Here is a 22,372-nt window from a genome sequence, read left to right as displayed (position 1 = left end):
AGTCTGCTCCGCTGTGGGATGTCGCTCCAGTGGCTAAGCGGGGGGTGGAACCCTCGTGGGACAGTGTGGTCTCAGGACCCTCGGGGTCACAGAAAGACCGGGGGTGCCTGAGGGCAGCAGAGCTCCCAGGTATCAGAGCGAGGAAGCCAGCTGCAGAGACAGAGCCAAGGCGCGGGCTCTCAGCTCAGGGTTGCCATAAACCGTGATCCGCGACACAGTCGGGCCACTGCTCCTCCAGCAGGGACCTAACAAGCGGCAGATCTGGGGAGACTCCCCTTCCTCCCCCGGGAGGAGCGGCCCAGGAGCGCACCACAGGGATCTGCTGGGTTTGGAGACTCCACACCGAGTCGGGTGCCAGAGATAGAAACGCTTGGTCACAGGCCCGGTGAGCACAGAGTGCAGCCGGAGACTGGGGAGATAGGAGTGATTGACGGCTTTTCTCTGGGGCTGCACTGAGGAGTGGGGCCCCGAGTTCTCAGCTCCTCTGGGGCGGAGATTGGGAGGCCACCATTTTCTCTCTCGGTCTCCAAAGCTGTACGGAAAGCTTGCAGGGAACAAAAGCTCCTGAGAGCAAACCTGAGCAGATTACTTAGCCCGAACCGGGCAAGGGCGGGGCAATTCTGCCTCTGGCAAAGACATTTGGGAACCACGGCAACAGGCCTCTCCCCCAGAAGATCAGCAAGAACAGCCAGCCAAAACCAAGTTTACCGATCAATGAGAACAGCAGAACTCCAGCGCTAGGGGAATACTGCACATAGAATTCATGGCTTTTTTTACCATGATTCTTTAGTCTTTCAAAGTTAATTTTTCTTTTTCCCTTTTTCAACCAACATCTTATCAATCCCTTTTTTAAAAAACATTTTTATTTTTCATTTTTAGAGTCATATTCTATCCCTTCATAGTGGTTACCCTTATTTTTGGCACATATATGTAAGTTGTTCTCTCTTTAAAATTTTGAGATACAGTTTCTTCTAACAGATCAAAATATACCCTAAATCTCTAGTGTATGGCTTTGTTCTACTCTCCTGCCTGATCACATTCTCTCCCCCCTTTTTTTTTAAATCCTCTTCTTTCTTTTTTCAAACAACTTCTTATCAATTCCTTTTATAAAATTTTTTATAATTTTCATCTTTACAGTCATATTCCATCCCTTCATCATATCAACCCTTATTTTTGTACATATATAAGTTTTTCTTTCTTTAAAATTTTGGGAGGCACTTTCTTCTAACAGACCAAAATACACCCCAAATCTAGTGTGTGGCACTGATCTATGCACCAGCCTGATCATATTTGATCATATTCTGGTTTTTTGTTTTGTTTTGTTCTGTTTTTGTTTTTATCTTTTTTCTTTCTTTCCCTTTCTTTTCTCCTGGCTTCAGGTCTTTTCTGATTTGTTTAGAGTATATTTTCTGGGGACGTTGTTACCCTGTTAGCATTTTGTTCTCTCATTCATCTATTCTCCTCTGGACAAAATGACAAGATGGAAAAAATCACCTCAACAAAAAGAACAAGAGGTAGTACCGACTGCCAGGGACCTACTCAATACGGACATTAGTATGATGTCGGATCTAGAGTTCAGAATCATCACTTTAAAGATACTAGCTGGGCTTGAAAAAAGCATGGAAGTTATTAGAGAACCCCTTTCTGGAGAAATAAAAGAACTAAAATCTAACCAAGTCGAAATCAAAAAGGCTATTAATGAGGTGCAATCAAAAATGGGGGCACTAACTGCTAGGATAAATGAGGCAGAAGAGAGAATCAGTGATATAGAAGACCAAATGATGGAAAATAAAGAAGCTGAGAAAAAGAGAGATAAACAACTACTGGATCACGAGGGCAGAATTTGAGAGATAAGCAATACCATAAGACAAAACAACATTAGAATAATTGGGATCCCAGAAGAAGAAGAAAGAGAGAGAGGGGCAGAAGGTATATTGGAGCAAATTATAGCAGAGAACTTCCCTAATTTGGGGAAGGAAACAGGCATCAAAATCCAGGAGGCACACAGAACCCCTCTCAAAATCAATAAAAATAGGTCAACACCCTGACATCTAATAGTAAAACTTACAAGTCTCACAGACAAAGAGAAAATCCTGAAAGCAGCTCGGGAGAAGAGATATGTAACCTACAAAGGTAGAACATTAGATTGACAACAGACCTATCCACAGAGACCTGGCAGGCCAGAAAGGACTGGCATGATATATTCAGAGAACTAAACGAGAAAAATATGCAGCCAAGAATACTATATCCAGCTAGGCTGTCATTGAAAATAGAAGGAGAGATAAAAAGCTTCCAGGACAAACAAAAACTAAAGGAATTTGCAAACACAAAACCAGCCCTACAAGAAATATTGAAAGGGGTCCTCTAAGCAAAGAGAGAGCCACTGTATACACAGACAGTATACAGTAACAGTCACCTTACAGGCAATACAATGGCACTAAATTCCTATCTTTCAATAGTTACTCTGAATGTAAATGGTCTAAATGCCCCAATCAAAAGACACAGGCTATCAGATTGGATCAAAAAACAAGACCCATCGATATGCTGTCTGCAAGAGACTCATTTTAGACCCAAAGACACCACAGATTGAAAGTGAGGGGGTGGAAAACAATTTACTATGCTAATGGACACCAAAAGAAAGCTGAGGTGGCAGTCCTTATATCAGACAAATTAGATTTTAAACCAAAAATTGTAATAAGAGATGAGGAAGGACACTATATCCTCCTTAAAGGGTCTATCCAACGAGAAGATATAACAATTGTAAATATCTATGCCCCTAATTGGAACAGCCAATTATATAAGGCAATTAATAACAAAAGCAAAGAAACACACTGACAACAATACAATAATAGTGGGGGACTTTAACACCCCCTCACTGAAATGGACAGATCATCTAAGAAAAAGATCAACAAGGAAATAAAGACTTTAAATGACACACTGGACCAGACGGACTTCACAGACATATTCAGAACATTCCATCCCAAAGCGACGGAATACACATTCTTCTCTAGTGCCCATGGAACATTCTCCAGAATAGATCACATCCTAGGTCACAAATCAGGTCTCAACCGGTACCAAAAGATTGGGATCATTCCCTGCCTATTTTCAGACCACAATGCTTTGAAACTAGAAATCAATCACAAGAGGAAAGTCGGAAAGAACTCAAATACATGGAGGCTAAAGAGCATCCTACTAAAGAATGAGTGGGTCAACCAGGAAATTAAAGAAGAATTTAAAAAATTCATGGAAACCAATGAAAATGAAAACACAACTGTTCAAAATCTTTGGGATGCAGCAAAGGCAGTCCTAAGAGGAAAGTATATAGCAATACAAGCCTTTCTCAAGAAACAAGAAAGGTCTCAAGTACACAACCTAACCCTACACCTAAAGGAGCTGGAGAAAGAACAGCAAATAAAGCCTAAACCCAGCAGGAGAAGAGAAATAATAAAGATCAGAGCAGAAATCAATGAAATAGAAACCAAAAGAACAGTAGAACACATCAACAAAACTAGGAGCTGGTTCTTCAAAAGAATTAACAAGATTGATAAACCCCTGGCCAGACTTATCAAAAAGAAAAGAGAAAGGACCCAAATCAACAAAATCATGAATGAAAGAGGAGAGATCACAACCAACACCAAAGAAATACAAACAATTATAAGAACATAGTATGAGCAACTCTATGCCAGCAAATTAGATAACCTGGAAGAGATGGATGCATTCCTAGAGATGTATCAACTACCAAAACTGAACCAGGAAGAAATAGAAAACCTGAACAGACCTATAACCACTAAGGAAATCGAAGCAGTCATCAGAAATCTCCCAACAAACAAAAGCCCAGGGCCAGATGGCTTCCTAGGGGAATTCTACCAAACATTTAAAGAAGAATTAATACCTATTCTTCTGAAACTGTTCCAAAAAATAGAAATGGAAGGAAAACTTCCAAACTCGTTTTATGAGGTCACCATTACCTTGATCCCAAAACCAGACAAAGACCCCATCAAAAAGGAGAATTACATAGTAATCAACATAGTATTAGAAGTCCTAGCCACAGCAATCAGACAACAAAAAGAAATGAAAGGCATCCAAATCGGCAAAGAAGAAGTCAAACTCTCACTGTTTGCAGATGATATAATACTTTATGTGGAAAACCCAGAAGACTCCACCCCAAAACTGCTAGAACTCATACAGGAATTCAGTCAAGTGGCAGGATATAAAATCAATGCACAGAAATCAGTGGCATTCCTATACACCAACAACAAGACAGAAGAAAGAGAAATTAAGGAGTCGATCCCATTTACAATTGCACCCAAAACCATAAGATACCTAGGAATAAATCTAACCAAAGAGGTAAAGGATCTGTACTCAGAAAACTATAAAATACTCATGAAAGAAATTGAGGAAGACACAAAGAAATGGAAAAACGTTCCATGCTCAAGGATTGGAAGAACAAATATTGTGAAGATGTCAGTGCTACCTAGAGCAATCTACACATTCAATGCAATCCCCATCAAAATACCACCCACTTTTTTCAAAGAAATGGAACAAATAATCCTAAAGTTTGTATGGAACCAGAAAAGACCCCAAATAGCCAGAGGAATGTTGAAAAGGAAAAGCAAAGCTGGCGGCATCACAATTCTGGACTTCTAGCTCTATTACAAAGCTGTCATCATCAAGACAGTATGGTACTGGCACAAAAACAGACACATAGATCAATGGAACTGAACAGAGAGCCCAGAAATGGACCCTCAACTCTATGGTCAACTCATCTTCGGCAAAGCAGGAAAGAAGGTCCAATGGAAAAAAGACAGTCTCTTCAACAAACGGTGTTGGGAAAATTGGACAGCCACATGCAGAAGAATGAAACTGGACCATGTTCTTACACCACACACAAAAATAGACTCAAAATGGTTGAAAGACCTCAATGTGAGACAGGAGTCCATCAAATTCTAAAGGAGAACGCAGGCAGCAACCTCTTCGACCTCAGCCGCAGCAAGTTCTTCCTAGAAACATCGCCAAAGGCAAGGGAAGCAAGGGCAAAAATGAACTATTGGGACTTCATCAAGATAAAAAGCTTTTGCACAGCAAAAGAAACAGTCAACAAAACCAAAAGGCAACCGACAGAATGGGAGAAGATATTTGCAAATGACATATCAGATAAAGGGCTAGTATCCAAAATCTATAAAGAACTTATCAAACTCAACACCCAAAGAACAAATGACCCAATCAAGAAATGGGCAGAAGACATGCACAGACATTTCTGCAAAGAAGACATCCAAATGGCCAACAGACACATGAAAAAGTGCTCAACATTGCTCGGCATCAGGGAAATCCAAATCAAAACCTCAATGAGATATCACCTCACACCAGTCTGAATGGCTAAAATTAACAAGTCAGGAAACGACGCATGTTGGGGGGGATGCAGAGAAAGGGGAACCCTCCTACACTGTAGGTGGGAATGAGAGCTGGTGCAGCCACTCTGGAAAACAGTATGGAGGTTCCTCAAAAAGTTGAAAATAGAGCTACCATACGATCCAGCAATTGCACTACTGGGTGTTTACCCCAAAGATACAAATGTAGGGATCCGAAGGGGTACGTGCACCCCGATGTTTATAGCAGCAATGTCCACAATAGCCAAACTGTGGAAAGAGCCAAGATGTCCATTGACAGATGAATGGATAAAGAAGAAGTGGTATATATATACAATGGAATATTATGCAGCCATCAAAAGGAATGAAATCTTGCCATTTGCAACGATGTGGATGGAACTGGAGGGTGTTATGCTGAGCGAAATAAGACAATCAGAGAAAGACATGTATCATATGACCTCACTGATATGAGGAATTCTTAATCTCAGGAAACAAACTGAGGGTTGCTGGAGTGGGGGGTGGGGTGGGAGGGGTGGGGTGGCTGGGTGATAGACATTGGGGAGGGTATGTGCTATGGTGAGCACTGTGAATTGTGCAAGACTGTTGAATCACAGATCTGTACCTGTGAAACAAATAATGCAATATATGTTAAGAAAAAAAAAAAAGAAGAAGATAGCAGGAGGGCAAGAATGAAGGGGGGGAAATTGGAGGGGGAGACGAACCATGAGAGATATTGGACTCTGAAAAACAAACTGAGGGTTCTAGAGGGGAGGGGGGTGGGAGGATGGGTTAGCCTGGTGATGGGTATTAAAGAGGGCACGTTCTGCATGGAGCACTGGGTGTTATGCACAAACAATGAATCATGGAACACTACATCAAAAACTAATGATGTAATGTATGGTGATTAACATAACAATAAAAAAGTGTCTGTGCAACAACTCAAAAAATAAAAAAAATCAGAGTTAAAAAAAAAAGAGTAAATGGCAAGCTCTATTTTCAGTTATCACTTGAGAACTTTATACTCCACTATTTACTGTTGCTAATGAAGATTCGAAAGAAAAGAAGTAATTTCTTAGCACAAGCTCAGCTTCAATATAATTAACAAAGTACCGTGCTTATTCATAAAAACCCGTGAAAAGAACTTAATATGCTTATTCATAAAAACCCACGAAAGAACTTAGTATGTTAAATGTTGAAGAAGTCTTTCTTTTAAGGGGTAACACTTTTCAGAAAAACTCCCACACAAGGTAATGTATTCCTCCCAAGACATCACAGCCAAAACCTAAGCATGGGAAAGTTCCTTAGAGGACATCCAGGGCAAACTCCTACCCATCTTACAGGAATTCCTGCTACAGCAGTTTTGACAAGTAGCTCTCCAGAGTCTGCATGAATACTTCTACTAACTGGGATGTGGGGTTTACTATCTATGGACCAGCCCGTTTTATTGCAGGTGAGCTCTGACTGTAGAAAAGTTCTTCCTGCTGATCTATGTTCTTAAAATTTCCATCTACCTGGTATAAAATTTATACCACTGGTTATAGTTCTAGCATCCATAAGCACCTCAAATTCCAACTCTTCTGTTCCCTAGTTGGAAGTAGTAGCTGAGAACAACAGAGCAAGTCCCATCACTCTATGACTTGCAGGGGTGGGGGAAGGGAGGGGAGAGGTGTGACAGAGCCATGGAAAAGGAGACGGAAGACAACCAACCAAATATTTGGTTCACAAGGATATTTTATGTCGGATTCAGTGACAAACACAGATACAATCCAAGACTATGAAATACAAAAGATAATGTGGATTTATGTGGTGTATGTGTATTTGTGTTTGTATATGTGTATCTGTAGATGCACGTGTGTATATTATTGTAACACACACATCTGAGTGTGACTATATGTACAGCTGACCCTTGAACAACAGGGATTTGAACTGTGTGGGTCCACTTATACACGGATCTTTTTGGATAAGTAGAGCATAGTACTGTAAATGTCTTTTCCTTATGGTTTTCTTAATAACATTTTCTTTTCTCTAGCCTAATTTATTGTGAGAATACAGTATATAATACATATAACATATAAAATATGTGTTAATAGGCCACTAATGTTATTGGAAAGGTTTCAATCAACAGTAGGCTATTAGTAGTTAAGTTTTGGGGGAGTCAAGAGTTCTATGCAAATTGTCAACTGCATGGGGGTCAGCACCCCTAACCCCACCCCGTAACTCAAGGATCAACTGTATATATGTATGTGGTACATGTGTATACATGTGAGAATGTCTATGTATGTGTGTGTGTGCATATGAATATGTATGTATAAAATGCCAAGTCAGCTAATAGAAAAATCTTCAAACTGTCCTCAATAAGGAATGCACATGAGTTTTTAGGGTATTATTTTTAACAATATAAAATATACACAGCTGCTAAGCATTTCAGGAGTTGTTAACAGACCAGAGAGGATGAAGGGAATGCAACATACTTACGTTTATATTATGGTAAAAATATGATTATTTCAAAATAGCTGAGTCATTAAATGTTAAACTTATTATCTAGACATTTGCTATCAAGTAGATGAAGAAGTTCTCAACCAGTAAGTCAAAATCAACCAGTAGATCACTCTACCAAGTCTCTTTCTGCAGGTTTCTGATGGCCTTGTTAGCATGGGAGGGGCAGGCAGCAAAGCACCTTCTTGGGCGCAGCTCAGAACCGACCCTCTCAGGCCTGAGCAGCACTCGGCCTACGCTACACCTCAGAGAGCCAGAAAGTAACAGCTCCTCACGGGGTCGGGGCTGCCCTGAGGTGAACACAGCCCCCACTGGTAGGACACTAAATGATTAAAAAAGAATTCAAATATGTTCACTAGATTTCAAGATAAGGAATATCTTGAGATGGGGTGCCTGGGTGGCTCAGTCGTTAAGCGTCTGCCTTCGACTCAGGTCATGATCCCGGGGTCCTGGGATCGAGCCCCACATCGGGCTCCCTGCTCAGTGGGGAGCCTGCTTCTCTCTCTCCCACTTCCCCTGCTTGTGTTCCCCCTTTCACTGTCTCTCTCTCTGTCAAATAAACAAATAAAATCTTAAAAAAAAAAAAGAAATATCTTGAGATATTTCAAGATATTCAAGAGAACAAACCCACGGAAAATTTTTCCATAAACATAGAAACAAAAGAAAAAACAGTTTGGGTAAATTGCTAGGATATCTGGTTAGTAGAACCCTGTCTGGAATTAATCAAATGTTACTGAATTATATTCACCAAAAAGAATAAAGCTCTTTTAGATCTAATAAGGCAAAATGATAAACATATATAAATAGTTTTAGTTATCATAAAATTGGAAACAAATAACTGGATAATGTAAAAAATCTTTTCCTAGATAATACATAAAATCATTCCAAGTTGTATAGCCTGGTAAAGCACAAAATTATTAACTTTGACCCATGGGCCAAATATCACACACCATTCTGTTTTTGTAAATAAAGTTTCGTTGGTACGTGGCCATGTTCATTCATTTGCTGTCTATACCTATTTTCATACTGTCACATCAGAGGTGAGAAGTTGTGACAGAGACTATTAGGACCCACAAAGCCTAAAATATTTACTCTCTGTTCCTTTATGGGAAAAGTTTGCAGACCCCTGCCCGACATAATCATAGATCTTAGAATAAACATGTAGGCTACCCTGCTAAATCACAATAGCATTAAGAGAGGTGAGAACTTTACTTGCTTTGTCATGTAGGTCCTTCCTTACAGACCAAAAACAAAAAAAGACAGAGTTGCAAAAGTTGTTCCAAGTGTTGTGAAAATCTTTTACAGTTTGGAGAAATGGAACAATTGTTCTTCCTACTTGTTCTGTTGGTCCCTCCTACCTGTTTCTCCTCCTCTTCATCTGAAGTGCTACTGATATCCTGGACATTTCCACTGGGGCTGCCGGGTTGGTAATCTTTCAACTTCTCTTGAATGGACCAGTTGTCCTTTTGATCTGTTGTATTTTCCTCATCACTTTCTGGATTATTTTTCCATTCCTTCATCATTTCTAACACATTGGTTGGTCTTGCTGAAGAAAGCATATTGCCCTAATATTAACAATGAATTTTTGGTGTTAGAAACAGTTTAGAAAATTGAAAAGATTTTTACAACTTCGAGTAATACATCTTCCTAAATTCAGTAAGTCACTTGGAAAAACCAAAATGCTGAATAAACAGCAAAACTTCTGTTGCCCTTTGGAGCATCCTCCCTGTGCTGATATGGCTCATGCCTCTTGACTGAGATCATGTGCAACAGGTTAGGGTTTGGGGGGAAATATTAGGGTTTGAAAGAACAATGCAACATGCTCATGCAAAGGACACTAGATATGGGAATTCCCTGGAATCTGAAGACCCCCTTATAGAGCGACTCTTAGAAAACTAACAGGGAAGCAGAAAGAAGGAAAAAAGTTGCCCCCAGTCTGGTGGGCCCAACACTAAGGGCAAGCTTATATAACATCAAAATCTCCAGGTAGGAAAGCTAAACTCATTAAGTAGTTAAACACTGTGTCCAAGAAGAGAGATGTTTGATTTGAAAGTTTTTTAGTTGACTAGAAGATTTAAATATAAAGTGGCCATGATTATAACTGATTCAGCACACTGCTTTAATCCCAAATGTGACCATACCAAACCAAAATTGACTGTTTTATATTAATAATGTTTTTCTCAAAAATAATATTCCACTTAATAACAAGAAATATATGAATGCAGTCTCAAATGGCTCCTGAGAGAGTAGGTATGCTTTAAATATTTTTGCTCCTAGGAACTCAGACTAGTAGAGAAGGTTTAGACAAGTTTAGATCACATTTAGATTAAAAAGGGAAATACAAGTGTGGGCACAGCTATGAAGTGATTCTATGTTAATTTGGTATGTGGGTGGATTGAAGCATTAAGCATCAGTGACGCAGAATACTATGAAACAGAGCACTTTAAGGGTAGACATCAGAGTACACTGTTGAGGATTTGTAGAGTTTAACATATTTGTGGTTAAAGACATAGACACACATTAAGTATAGAACGGTAATAACTGAGGATCATTATGCAACTAATTCCTCGTGGTTCTTCTATTTCATCCTGTTTTAAGAAGTTCTTTTTTTTTCTGTTTTAAGAAGTTCTATATTCTTACTACTTTCATAGCATCCTGCTTTTGGTTACATCTACCCATAGCATCCTCTACCCATTCACTCCCCAAATGCCCTTACCATGCCTTCTGCCAACCCATAGCCTACATTTCCTCCAAGGCTCAATTTGAGAGTCATCTCTGTCAAGCATCCCAGAACTTTAAAAAATGTTGTCAACTTAAACTCAGATGAAATATAGACTGAGTCTTGAGACCATAAAAGAGTTGGAATTGTCTAGAATAGTAGAGTCTCTGATCGCTCATCTGAAAGAGTTCTGACCTCCAGGGCTCTGCCAATAGCCCTGTTTGATCCTTATGATCCATCTAGCCTCTATTACAACTTTCTGGTTTCATCCTGACCTTTGTTCCTAATTTTCATGTAATCACAATATCCTTTCTTCTAGGCATGTTGTAGAATTCTGTTCTCTATATCTTTTGGGATATGACTATGTGACTTGTTTTGGCCAGTGAAATGTTATCGGAAATAGTATATATCATTTCTGGGTGGAAACTATAAGAGATAGCGTGTAATTTATCATGTTCCCTATCCCTACCTTCGTAACTATAGAAGCACAGAGATGGAGCCTCCCTCAGCCTGGGTCCCTGAGTGAGGACAAAGTAAAACAAAGCCTCCTCCCCTCCTCCCAGCCAATCTGTGCCATGGCATCGAGACCACTGAGATTTGGGGGTCATTTGTTACCACAGCATAATTTAGCCTATCCTGATATAAATAGCAAATTAAACATTTGCATTCTGTAAGTCACTTCCAAAAAGCCCTTAAAAAGAGTGAGCCAGTGTACAACCAGCATACCCAACAAAACTGTAATTACTACAGAAATCCTATCCCAGTAGTACCCTGTGACAGCCCATTTGTTTAGTCAGTCCTTGCTTTGCACAGTGCTCATATGCATGAATTTCAGTTATCATGACTTAGTTACAAATAATCTCAGTCCCCCAATAATATAGTTCAAATTTCAGTCACCGTGGTATGTTATCAATAATTACATAAAGTTCGAACTTCACTGCTAGCTCTTCCAGCCACAATCACCATGTAAATTACAGATGTGCAATGTGATCAGTGACGAGTCATGTCACTTCTTTCATGGTCTGTTGGTGATGGGACACTGGGCATCCGCTCCTCAGTTCACACACAGACAGCAAAGTATGCAGTCGTGTTGCCTCCTTGCCTCCCCAGGAATCTGCCAGCTAAGATGAAAGTGCATCAAGTAGATGAAAAGTGATCATGCTGGAAGTGAAATCTGAATCAAATGTCAATGGAGTAACAGAAGAAGTAGCTGACCTTGGAAACTGCCACTGCCACCGTTTGAGAGAACCTAGATATGCAACCAAAGGAACCTGGTGAAGGCAAACTTATGAACAGAAATGAGAGGAAAGTGGTGTGCAGAAAGGACAGAGGTGCCCTGGAGAAAGTGATGCCCGCAAAGAAGGTATCATTTAAAGGATTTTCAGAGATAATTCATGACATTGAAAGCACAAAGGATAAGATGTTGGAAGTTGATCCAAACTTAGAGAATAGTATTAGGACTCACTGAAGTATAAAAAAAGATGCTCCCCTCTGTATTGTAAGTTATAGGACAAGGAGAAGAAGATAAGCACTGTTTAAACTGATTTTGATAAGTTTTTCTAAAAAAAAAATAAGACACTTCAGTTCTTAATATTTCTAATGTTTTAAATTACAATGCACTAAGAAAAATCAGTTTTCCTTTTGTTTCATTTCCCAAGTATTAGAACCAACAGTTAGTTTTTATTATTTAACAAAAATTTTTAAAGGGCATGGAACAATCGTAATTTTCCCCAATAATTATTAAGATCCTTTTGCAGTTTCAACCTGCATTGTTATTTTTATGGTCCTGCGCTACTATACAAAGCAAGGATTCCCTGTATTATCTTGAATCTGCATCTCTAGCAATCCTTCAAATGCTCATAATACACGTAAGAGCTTGATGACTGATACTCTATATGCCTAAAGTAGAGTGCCTTTGTACTCAAAGAAATGACCCTATTTCTCATTCCACAGAGATTGTGAAGAAGAGAAAGGATTCAGAATAGGACATTATCCCCTCAGAAACACCCTACTATTTGGAAATCTTTAGCTCTTTGCTTCCTACATTCATGTGTGATATCAAACAGGGCACAAAGTCTAAAGTCCAGTCAATAACTTACTAGACTACCCCCTTCTTGCTTGCTAGCAGCTGGAGGAGGAATTGTATCAAATGCTTGGATAGGGCGCCTGGGTGGCTCAGACGGTTGAGCGTCTGCCTTCGGCTCAGGTCATGATCTCATGGTCCTGGGGTCGAGTCCCCCATCGGGCTCCCTGCTCCTTGGGAGCCTGCTTCTCCCTCTGCTTCTCTCTCTCTGTCTCTCATGAATAAATAAATAAAATCTTCAAAAAAAAAAAATGCTTGGACAGACCTATGAATAAGTGGGCCAGGGCTCTGTGTCATGAGCCTTCTAGGTTCAACAGAAATTACAAATGAACCAACCAACAAACAAAAATGGGCAGAATTATTAGGGCAGACACTGTAAAGTGTATGTCATTTTACTATCAGGACACTAACCTCTGAATTCCTTTTACTGGTTGTAATCAGAGTCAGATACTGAACTTATCAATTGTGAAGTAGTAAATGGCAAGAAGGCAGCAGTAACACGTCAATAATCTGAGACTTTCAAAAATAGAACACCCACATTCTGGTTACTAAACTTCTACTTGGTTAACTAACAGAGGGTTGAGACTATTTTATTTTGAAAAATGGAAAAATGAATACTCATGGAGAAGAAGCATTGGCAAAAACTAAGATTTGATTTAATACCTTAGTATTAAGTGGAGACCAAAATTGGAGATCTAAACATATGTCCCTATCTAACATACTTCGCCTGTTCAAGGACTGTGACTATCAGTATTTTATAAACAGTAAGTATTTAATGAGTAGTTTTGAATGAATGAATAAATGAACGAATGATATTTATGAGCTGGGGTGAGGTGGTATGAAACATAAAATTAGCAAAGCTAGGGGCACCTGGGTGGCTCAGCTGGTTAAGCATCTGTCTTTGGCTCAGGTCATGATCCCGGGAGTCCTGGGACTGAGTCCCATGTGGGCTCCCTGCTCAGCGGGGAGCCTGCTTCTCCCTCTCCCTTTCCCCCTGCTTGTGCTTTCTCTCGCTCACTCGTTCTCTTTGTCAAATAAATAAATAAAATCTTTTTTTAAAAATGGCAAAGCTAAAAGGAAATATTCTAGGTCTTTAGCTTCAGGTCATCATTTCCACTTTTTGTAAATAGCCAGAACTCTTTATTTTGTAATATTCCTAAGGTTTTTTTGTTGTTTTTTTACTTGAGTATAGTTGACACCTAGGAATAAAATTTTTTTCAATAGGAAAATGGAATAATCACTTTATAAAAAAAACATAAAAGGCTGCTCAACTTCACAAAATTAACAAAACCCAAATCAAAACAATGAGATGCCAGTCTTCACTTAATAGATGGACGTAACTTTAAGTTTGGTAATACTCTGTGTTGGTGAGGGTGTGGGCAAACAGGCTTTCTCATTTACTGGCTTTTTATGGGAGGGCAAATTAGCAATAACCTATCAAAATGTATAATGCACCTCCTCTCTGACCAGTAAGTCCACTGTTAAGAATTTACCTGATAGCACAGCATGCAAACATATATTTATAAGAACATTTGTTGTACCACTGCTAGAATAGAAATAATCTGAAACAATTTACATGTTCCATATTCATAGGGGACTACTTAGAACATAATAGTGTATCCATAATTTGGGATCCAATGCTGCTTTTTAAAAAATAAAGAAATCTTTCCAAGATACATTAGGTAGAAAAGAATAGCTTGCGTAGTATGAACCCGCTTGTGTAAGGTATATACATAAAAATGCATAGAATTACTTCTGAAAGAATGCATAGAGACTTAACAAAGGCTATCTTTAGTGTGAGGGAATGAGGGGATGGAGGAAGAAAAGTTATTCTTCCTTTTTTGTTTACCATTTAAATCACTTACCAGGGTAACCTCAGCTATTACCTTTATATGACTAGTAATTAATGTACATTACAGTAGGAAAAGAAACAATGTAAGTTGCAGATACCCACATGAACTGGTGGCACCCGGTAAAACCGCCAAGCTCACCCTCCTGGGCCTCAATGAGTGCTCGGCAGCAGCATATCAAGGTAATAATGACCACTGAAGTAAGCAACTGCATGCTTTAAAAATTTCCCTAAAAGTCGTCTCAGTGATTTTCTTTGATAAGTGTAGCAACTATATGAGTATACAAGGTTAGTGTTGATATTCCTATTCTTCAGGGGGAAGCAGCCTGAGAAATTTAGTAATTTACCCCATTACAGAAGTGTATTTCCAATTGCCTGCCAAGAATTTTTAGCTAGAGGTGTTTGTGGAGACTTCTATACTGTACGGTATATTCGAAAGTTGCTAAGACAGATCTTAAAAGTTCCCATCAAAAGATAAAAAATTGTAAGCATGTGAGTTGATGGATGTTTTAACTAAACTAATTGTGGTAATCATTTCACAATATATACATATGTCAAACCATTATGTTGTACACCTGAAATTTATATAATGTTATACATCCATTATATCTCAATAAAGCTGGAAAAATAAAAAAACAAACTCACTATATTCAAACCAACATTTTTCAAACTGTGTACACCTGGCTGTACATGAAGACTTTCAAAGGGATATGTGGGCAAGGATAGAGTTTGCAGGGAATCCATTTCAAGACCCCCAATTTCCAATGATCTGTTCTTTTTCAAAAGCCACCTCCTTGAGCAAGGATTTGCAGTAATCCTTTCCATGTTCTTTTCCGTAAGTCAGCTTCTTCCATTTCTTGTTTTTGTATATATATTTATTTGTGTGTCACAGAATGCTCATTTATCTAAAATAATGAACTCCTACAAATCAATAAGTAAAAGACATAAAACCAAATAGAAAAAATGAGGGGGAAAAAAGACCTGAACAAGTGTTTCACGAAAGAAGATAACCAAAAGACCAATAAACATAAATAAAGGTGACCAATTTCATTTGTCATTCAGGAAATGCAGATTAAAACCACAATGAGATGCTATTACAATCTACCAGAGCATCTAAATAAAAAATATCGACAATAATAAGCATTGGAGAAGATGGGGAGCAAAACTAGAACTCACACATTGCTGGTGAATGGTCCAATCACTCTGGAAAAGGGAACAATGGAACTTTCTGATTGGGGATAGAAATGTTCCATATTTTGTTCTGGCTGGTAGTTACACAAATATATACATATATAAAGATTCATCAGGCTATATACTTAAAATCAGTGTATTTTAGAGTGAGCAGATTATATCTTAACAAAACTATGATGAGTTTAAAGATAAATTTCATTGCTTCATAGATATTACTACATGTAGTTTAATCACTCGGACTGCTATATAATATTCCATTGTTAGACCATACCACAATCTATTCACTTAAGTCTTTTTCAATGTTTTCCAATAAAATTTCCTAACTTTACCAAAAGAGGTCTTAGGAATCTTATGTTAGATTTATTCCTGGATATTCTATATTCTTGGATACTGCTTTACATGTCTTCATTTTTATTACATTTTCTATTGTTGGTTGCTTGTGAATAGAAATGTAATTGAACTTTATATACCAATCTTTTTTTCCAGCTTTACTGAGAAATAATTGACATGTAACAACACTGTGTAAGTTTAAGGTGTATATGTGTTGATTTGATACACTTCTATACTGATATACTGCTGACCCTTGAACAATATGGGTTTCAACTGTGTGGGTTTACTTATATGCAGATTTTTTTTGGTAAATACAGTAGGTTATTTTAAATGTATTTTCTCTTTATGATTTTCTCAATAACATTTTCTTTTCTCTCACTTACTTTATTATAAAAATATAGTATATAGTACATATAACATAAAAATATGTGTTAATTGACTGTTCATGTCATCAGCAAGACTTTAATCAACAGTCTGATATTAGTAGTTAAGTTTCTGGGGAGTCAACTGCACAGGAGGAAAGTACCCCTAATCTCCATGTTATTCAAGGGTTAACTATATATCAATAATAAATCCAGCTATCTTACTCAGCTTTCCTATTATTTCAAATAATGTGTCTAATAATTTGCATATTACGATAAATAATAAAAGTTTTATTTCTGCTTTCCAATTCCCATGCCTTTAATATCTTTTCTTTGTCTCAAGTTAACTAAAAACCACAATCTTGGAAAAAAAATATTGAAAGCTGACTTCCTTGACTACTGCTTTATTTTAAAGGAAGTTCTCATATTTCCTATTTAGAATGATATTTGCTATAATCTTTTATGTCAGGTTAGAGAAGTTTCCTTTTATTTCTAATTGTGAATGTATGTTGAGTCTTATAAGTATTTCTTTTGAAATGATCATATGCTTTTTCTCCTTTAATATGTTAATGTGGGAATTTATATTTATAGCTGTTTTTCTGAAATTAAACCATCATTGTATACTGAGCAAAAATCCAACTTGGTCATGATGTATTATCTTTTCATATACACAACTGGATCCAATTTGCTAATATTTTGTTTAAGGTTTCATATCTATATTAATAAGTGAAATGGATCATTTTCCTTTTTCATAGGTTTAGTTTCCTTTGGTCTAGTTTTGTTATACTACAGTATACAGAGTTATATTAGACTTTTTGAAGAAGTAAAGAAAAATTCCCTCTTGTTGGGGGTGCGAGGTGAGTTACAAATTTGAGATGAAAGTCTTGTGGGACTAATCTGTAAAATCATCTGAATTTTAAGCCTGGTGTTTTCCTTATGGAAGATTTTATTTTTATTTAATATATGTAACTTTTATTTAATATATATATAAAGTTTTAAATTTTAATTCTAGTGTAGTTAACATACAGTGTTAATTAGTTTCAGGTATACAATACATGATTCAACACTTCAATACATCATTCGGTGCTCATCATGCTCATCTTAATACCCATCATCTTCCTTATGGAAGATTTTAAACTACTACTTCAATTTCTTTCATAACTATAGGACCATTCAAGTTTTCTATTTATTCTTGAGACAGTTTTATGAAGCTGTAAAATTTTTCTGGAACGAGAAATTTTGTCCATTTGGCCAAAGTTTTCAGATTTATTAGTATACAGTGTTGGTAGGATTCCCTTGTCTTTTAAATTTCTTATCATTTAAATCACAATCCTTTTTCTGTGCTTTACCTGTGGCTGAATTCTCTTTTTCATATGTAATATCTACTTTTTGTCTTCTCTTTTTCTTTCTCAATTACTTTTGCCAAAGTTTTCTCTATTTGTTGGTCTTTCAGAAGACTCAAATGTTGTTCTTGTTATCTTTTCTCCTCTACCTTCGCTTTCTATTTACTTTATTTTCACTTACTTTTTCCCCCTATTACTTTATTTGGGTATATTCCGCTGGATTTTTTCCATGCATTTTAAGTTGGATAGTAGTTTATTAATTTTTAGCCTTTCTTCTTTTCTAAGTATTTTAGGCTACAAACTTCTGCCAAAACAAACTTTTCAGCATCCTACAAGTTTTGACATGATGTATTTTCATTGTCATTCAGTTCTAAGGATTTCATTTTTTCTCGTTAGTATTTATTCTTAACCCAGGACTTCTCTAGAAGCATGTGATGTGATTTCCAAACACACGCAGATATTTAATCTAACTGCTATTGACTTCTGATGCGTGTTTGCATATTGTTAGAGAACGTGATTTGTGAGGAATTCATTGAGGCTTGCTTGCTTCATGGATTAGTATAAGAGCAATTTTGATAAATGTTCCACATGGGCTTAAGAAAGCTATATGTTCTCTAATTGTTGGGTGCAGAATTGTTTATGTGTCCACTAGGATAAGCTTGTTGATTGTGTTGTTAAAATCTCTGTAACTGTTTTTGTTTCCATTTGCTTTACATTATCAGTAATTGAGAGAAGTGCATTAAAATCTCCCACTATGATGAATTTGCCCATTTTTCCATGTACTTTTGTCAACTTCTGATATATTATGTTTTCCAGGTTACTTTATTAATTGCATACATGTTTAAAATAACATGTATTAGTTGCATACATGGTTCAGTTGAATTTTTATCATAATAAAGACAAATTTCATTTGTCATTCAGGAAATGACAAATTCTTTATCTCTAGTAGTATTTGTTCTGTGTAAAGGTGTGTTAAGGTATTAACTGGAATTTATTCAGTTACACAGGCTTTAATTTAGTGACACAGGTTAGTGTTTGCCTGGTATGTCCTTTTCCATTCTTCTTTTTTTCAATATTTCTCTGTCCTTATGCTTCAAATGTGTTTCTTGTAAATAGCACTTAGCTAGAGTCAACAAAAATTCAACCTGACAATATGTCTTTTTTTTTTTTTTAAGATTTTATTTATTTGCGAGAGAGACAATGAGAGACAGAGAGCATGAGAGGGAGGAGGGTCAGAGGGAGAAGCAGGCTCCCTGCTAAGCAGGGAGCCTGATGTGGGACTTGATCCCGGGACTCCAGGATCATAACCTGAGCCGAAGGCAGTCGCTTAACCAACTGAGCCACCCAGGCGCCCGACAATATGTCTTTTAATAGGTATTTCTAACCCATTTATTTGTAATTATTTTTATATTTGTACTTGTTTCTATCATTTATGTTTACTACTTCAATTTGCCCCATTCTTTGTTTTTTAATTCTTTCCCACTTTAAAAATCTGATGTCTACATCTCCCATTTTAGCGCCCTCTCAGTGGACAAATGTTCTCTCTCCCTTCTCGGTGCTTATCACATAGATATTGCTTTGCATTTTAATTCTTGTTATTATGAAAATAATTTCTCCTCTTATTCTTTGGTTTTGTGGTTTTTTAGTTTTGCTTTTTGACACCAACAAACTTTATTGAGGTATTTAAAGACTCTTACTGCACATAGCTCTGGTAGCAGCTTCTGGATTTGGTTTTCCTATTTAATTATTTCAACCAAGTGTTTTACGTGTATGACTTGTGTGTCAATCCTTCTGAGGTCTTGTATATTTGAAAATATTTTTATAATATCTTTTCATTTGAATGATAATTTGGATGGATACAAAATTCTAAGTTTAAAGTTCTTGGTCTTTTAATATATTTAGAGGATTACTCTATTTATGCTTGTATCGAATGTTGCTCCCCAAAAGTAAGATGTCAATGTGATTCTTGTTCTTTTTTATATGTCTTACTATTTCTTTCTGGGAGCTTTTAGAGTTTTTTCCTGTTTTTAATGTTCTTAAATTTCATTATGCCTCTTCTGTCAGTTTTTCCTTATCTCTATTTAGTATTCTATCATCTGTTGAATGCTGAAGACTTTCTTCTCTAATTCTGATTATTTTATCTCTATTATTTCTTTGAAGATTTTCTCCTCCTCCTTTTTACTTATCTCTCTCAAGCTCCTATTATAGGAATTTGGGCACTTTTACTTTTAACTCCACATATCTTAACTTTTTTTTCTCTTTTTTTACATTTTCAATTTATCTTCCCGTTTCCTTCTGTAAAGTTCCATAATCTGATCGCCTAGTTTTTTAATTCATTCTTTAGCTGCACCCATTTCACTCTTTACCCTATATAGTTGCGTTCTATATTTCAACCATTACACCTAAATGGTTCTACTTGGTTCTGTTGTATTATTTCATATTCTTCCTCCATATTATTAACATCTTCCACTTATCTCTTTTAGTATGCTCACTTTGCTGACTTTTAAATTTTGGACTGTCTATTCTAAACTCTCCTAATGGTGTCTGAAATTTGGCCTGTGATCTCATCTTCCCCAGGGAGTACTGGCTCCTTGGGAGGACAGGGCATGGTTCTAAGGTCAAATCCAGGCCCTCAGCCCGGGAGCTCAAGGAAGAGTAAGGGGTAAGAACTTTAGGCACCACAAACCTGCCCTCTCCAAGCTACTCCACAGTCTAGGGTTTCATCCTTATCAACTTTCTCCCAGGAGAAACAACCTTCAGATGAGGCACTCCTAAAAACACAACCCGCCAGTCCTAGCATTTGGAGTTCAACACGTAAGGAGTCAATGCCAAAAACCAGTCAATTCCCACCCATTTTCCTTAGCTTCTCACTCAAAACAGGGCTTCAGTGCTGGCTCTGATTTTATTTCTTAGACCCCTGTGAGGGGACAGGCATCAATGTCCCAAGGCAAAGGAAGACAAGCAAAAGGGGAACTTGGGTTTTTTTGTCTTCCTACTTTAACATCCTGTCCTGGCTCCAGGCTGTCGCCTCACCCACCATAGGCAGCAACTCAAAATGAATCCTTCATCTTCCCAAGGACTTCTCATGCTGTTCTCTGAATCCTGGTATCATGAGGTTTTTCTCTAAAGTTATTCTAGGTTTAATCTTCAGAGAAGATGAAGTAATCTGTGCTAATTCAGCATCTTGGCAGGAACCAGAACCTTCTCTAGCAGGCCTTTCCCTGGGTGGTTTTTGACAATTAACTCAAAGAGATTTAAAGAGCTGAGTGACACTGCTATGTTGAAACTCCTTCCATTCACATCTACATATTCACATAAGGTTCTAGGTGCCTACATCTTTAAAAACTAAAACAACAATACAATTGAAACTGAATGCTGTCTCTTTCTAACAATAAGTAATAGTCAATCATGGATGAATAAAGTTTTTGGGGTGGAGAAATGCAGCCCTATCTATCCAGTACAGAGATGCATTTCCAATATAATTGTACTTGTGATACTTAATAATTATAGCAAATTATAATTATGTTCTCTTGATCAATTATGTACTAATAATCATAATGATAAATCATCATTAAGTAATTTTTAAACATTTAGAACCTTAAAATCACAGCAAATAAAAACAAAATTAAATATGTATTTGAACGTTTTTCTTGCAAGATGAGACAAATTATAGGATGATTAATAAAAACCTTTCAGCAAAAATATATATTAGGATAAAATTTTGTGAAAGAAGGGGAATAGCAACAGAAATTCAAAGAAAAGAATGAATAACCTATAGTTCCTGTTAAAGAAGAGACTGATCACAAATTTTTACAAAGGCATAAGATGAATGTCTTATTCATGTAAAAACAATATTAGTTTTATTTTTAATTATCAATATTAAGGAAATTATATCCTTTGCAATTAATTAAATTTAGGGTGAAAATTTTTTAAGCTCTACCTAAAAATATCCTAGGAGATTCACCATTTTTTCAATACTCTTTTTGGAATTACTCAAGCATAGAAGTTTTAATATACTGTTCCAAAAAACACCTCACTCTTTTTCTAATCTATGAAACCAGCAATTCTTCCAGACTTTTTGTCTTTCCCAGTCACCTGAAAAACAGTTTTGAGTCCTTGTACTCCTTTATCTAATATTTCTACTTAGTTGAAAAACTGTTGATTCTCTTCCTAACATCTGATTTTCCCCCTCCTTTCTGTTCCACTCTCTTTGCCTGAATTCTAGTCTTCATCATCTTACCCAAGTCCTATTTCAGTGCTCCAACTTCTTTTTTTAAAAAATATTTATTTATTTGAGAGACAGAGAGAGCATGTGGGCAGGGGGGTGTGGGGAGGAAAGGCAAAGGGAGAGGGAGGGAGAGTGAATCTCAAGCAGACTCCCCACTGAGTGTGGAGCCCAACATGGGGCTTGATCCCACGACCCTGAGATCATGACCTGAGCCAAAATCAAGAGTCAGATGCTCAACCGACTGAGCCACCTAGGCACCCCAGTGCTCCAGCTTCTGCTTGCCAGCAAGCAAGCTGTTCCACACACACTTTTGCCAGGTTATTCTCCCTGAAGTTCTGTCTGTCTTGCCAGCAATACATCTACCAGCCCACTAACTGATGGAGCTGACCTGTGAGCAGTCTCAGA

At 37.4% G+C, this 22,372-nt stretch overlaps 1 protein-coding gene across 5 annotated transcripts in view; it reads right to left on the bottom strand.

Moving 5' to 3' along the window:
• The window catches only part of STK33 (serine/threonine kinase 33), a 158,485-nt gene that overhangs the window by 13,718 nt on the left and 122,395 nt on the right, over positions 1–22,372 (bottom strand). For 4 of the 5 annotated variants that reach the window (XM_034995438.1, XM_034995437.1, XM_034995441.1 and 1 more), the window contains one exon: positions 9,221–9,427. The exons of the other annotated variant lie outside the window; for it this stretch is intronic. In XM_034995438.1, the coding sequence (XP_034851329.1) occupies positions 9,221–9,427 (207 nt within the window). The remainder of the gene's footprint in view (positions 1–9,220; positions 9,428–22,372) is intronic. 5 annotated transcript variants of the gene reach the window in all.

This window comes from Mirounga leonina, unplaced genomic scaffold (assembly GCF_011800145.1).
Source record: "Mirounga leonina isolate KUSES-001 unplaced genomic scaffold, KU_Mleo_1.0 Mir_92, whole genome shotgun sequence".
Lineage (NCBI taxonomy): Eukaryota > Metazoa > Chordata > Mammalia > Carnivora > Phocidae > Mirounga > Mirounga leonina.
This window is presented reverse-complemented; position numbering and strand designations above follow the sequence as displayed.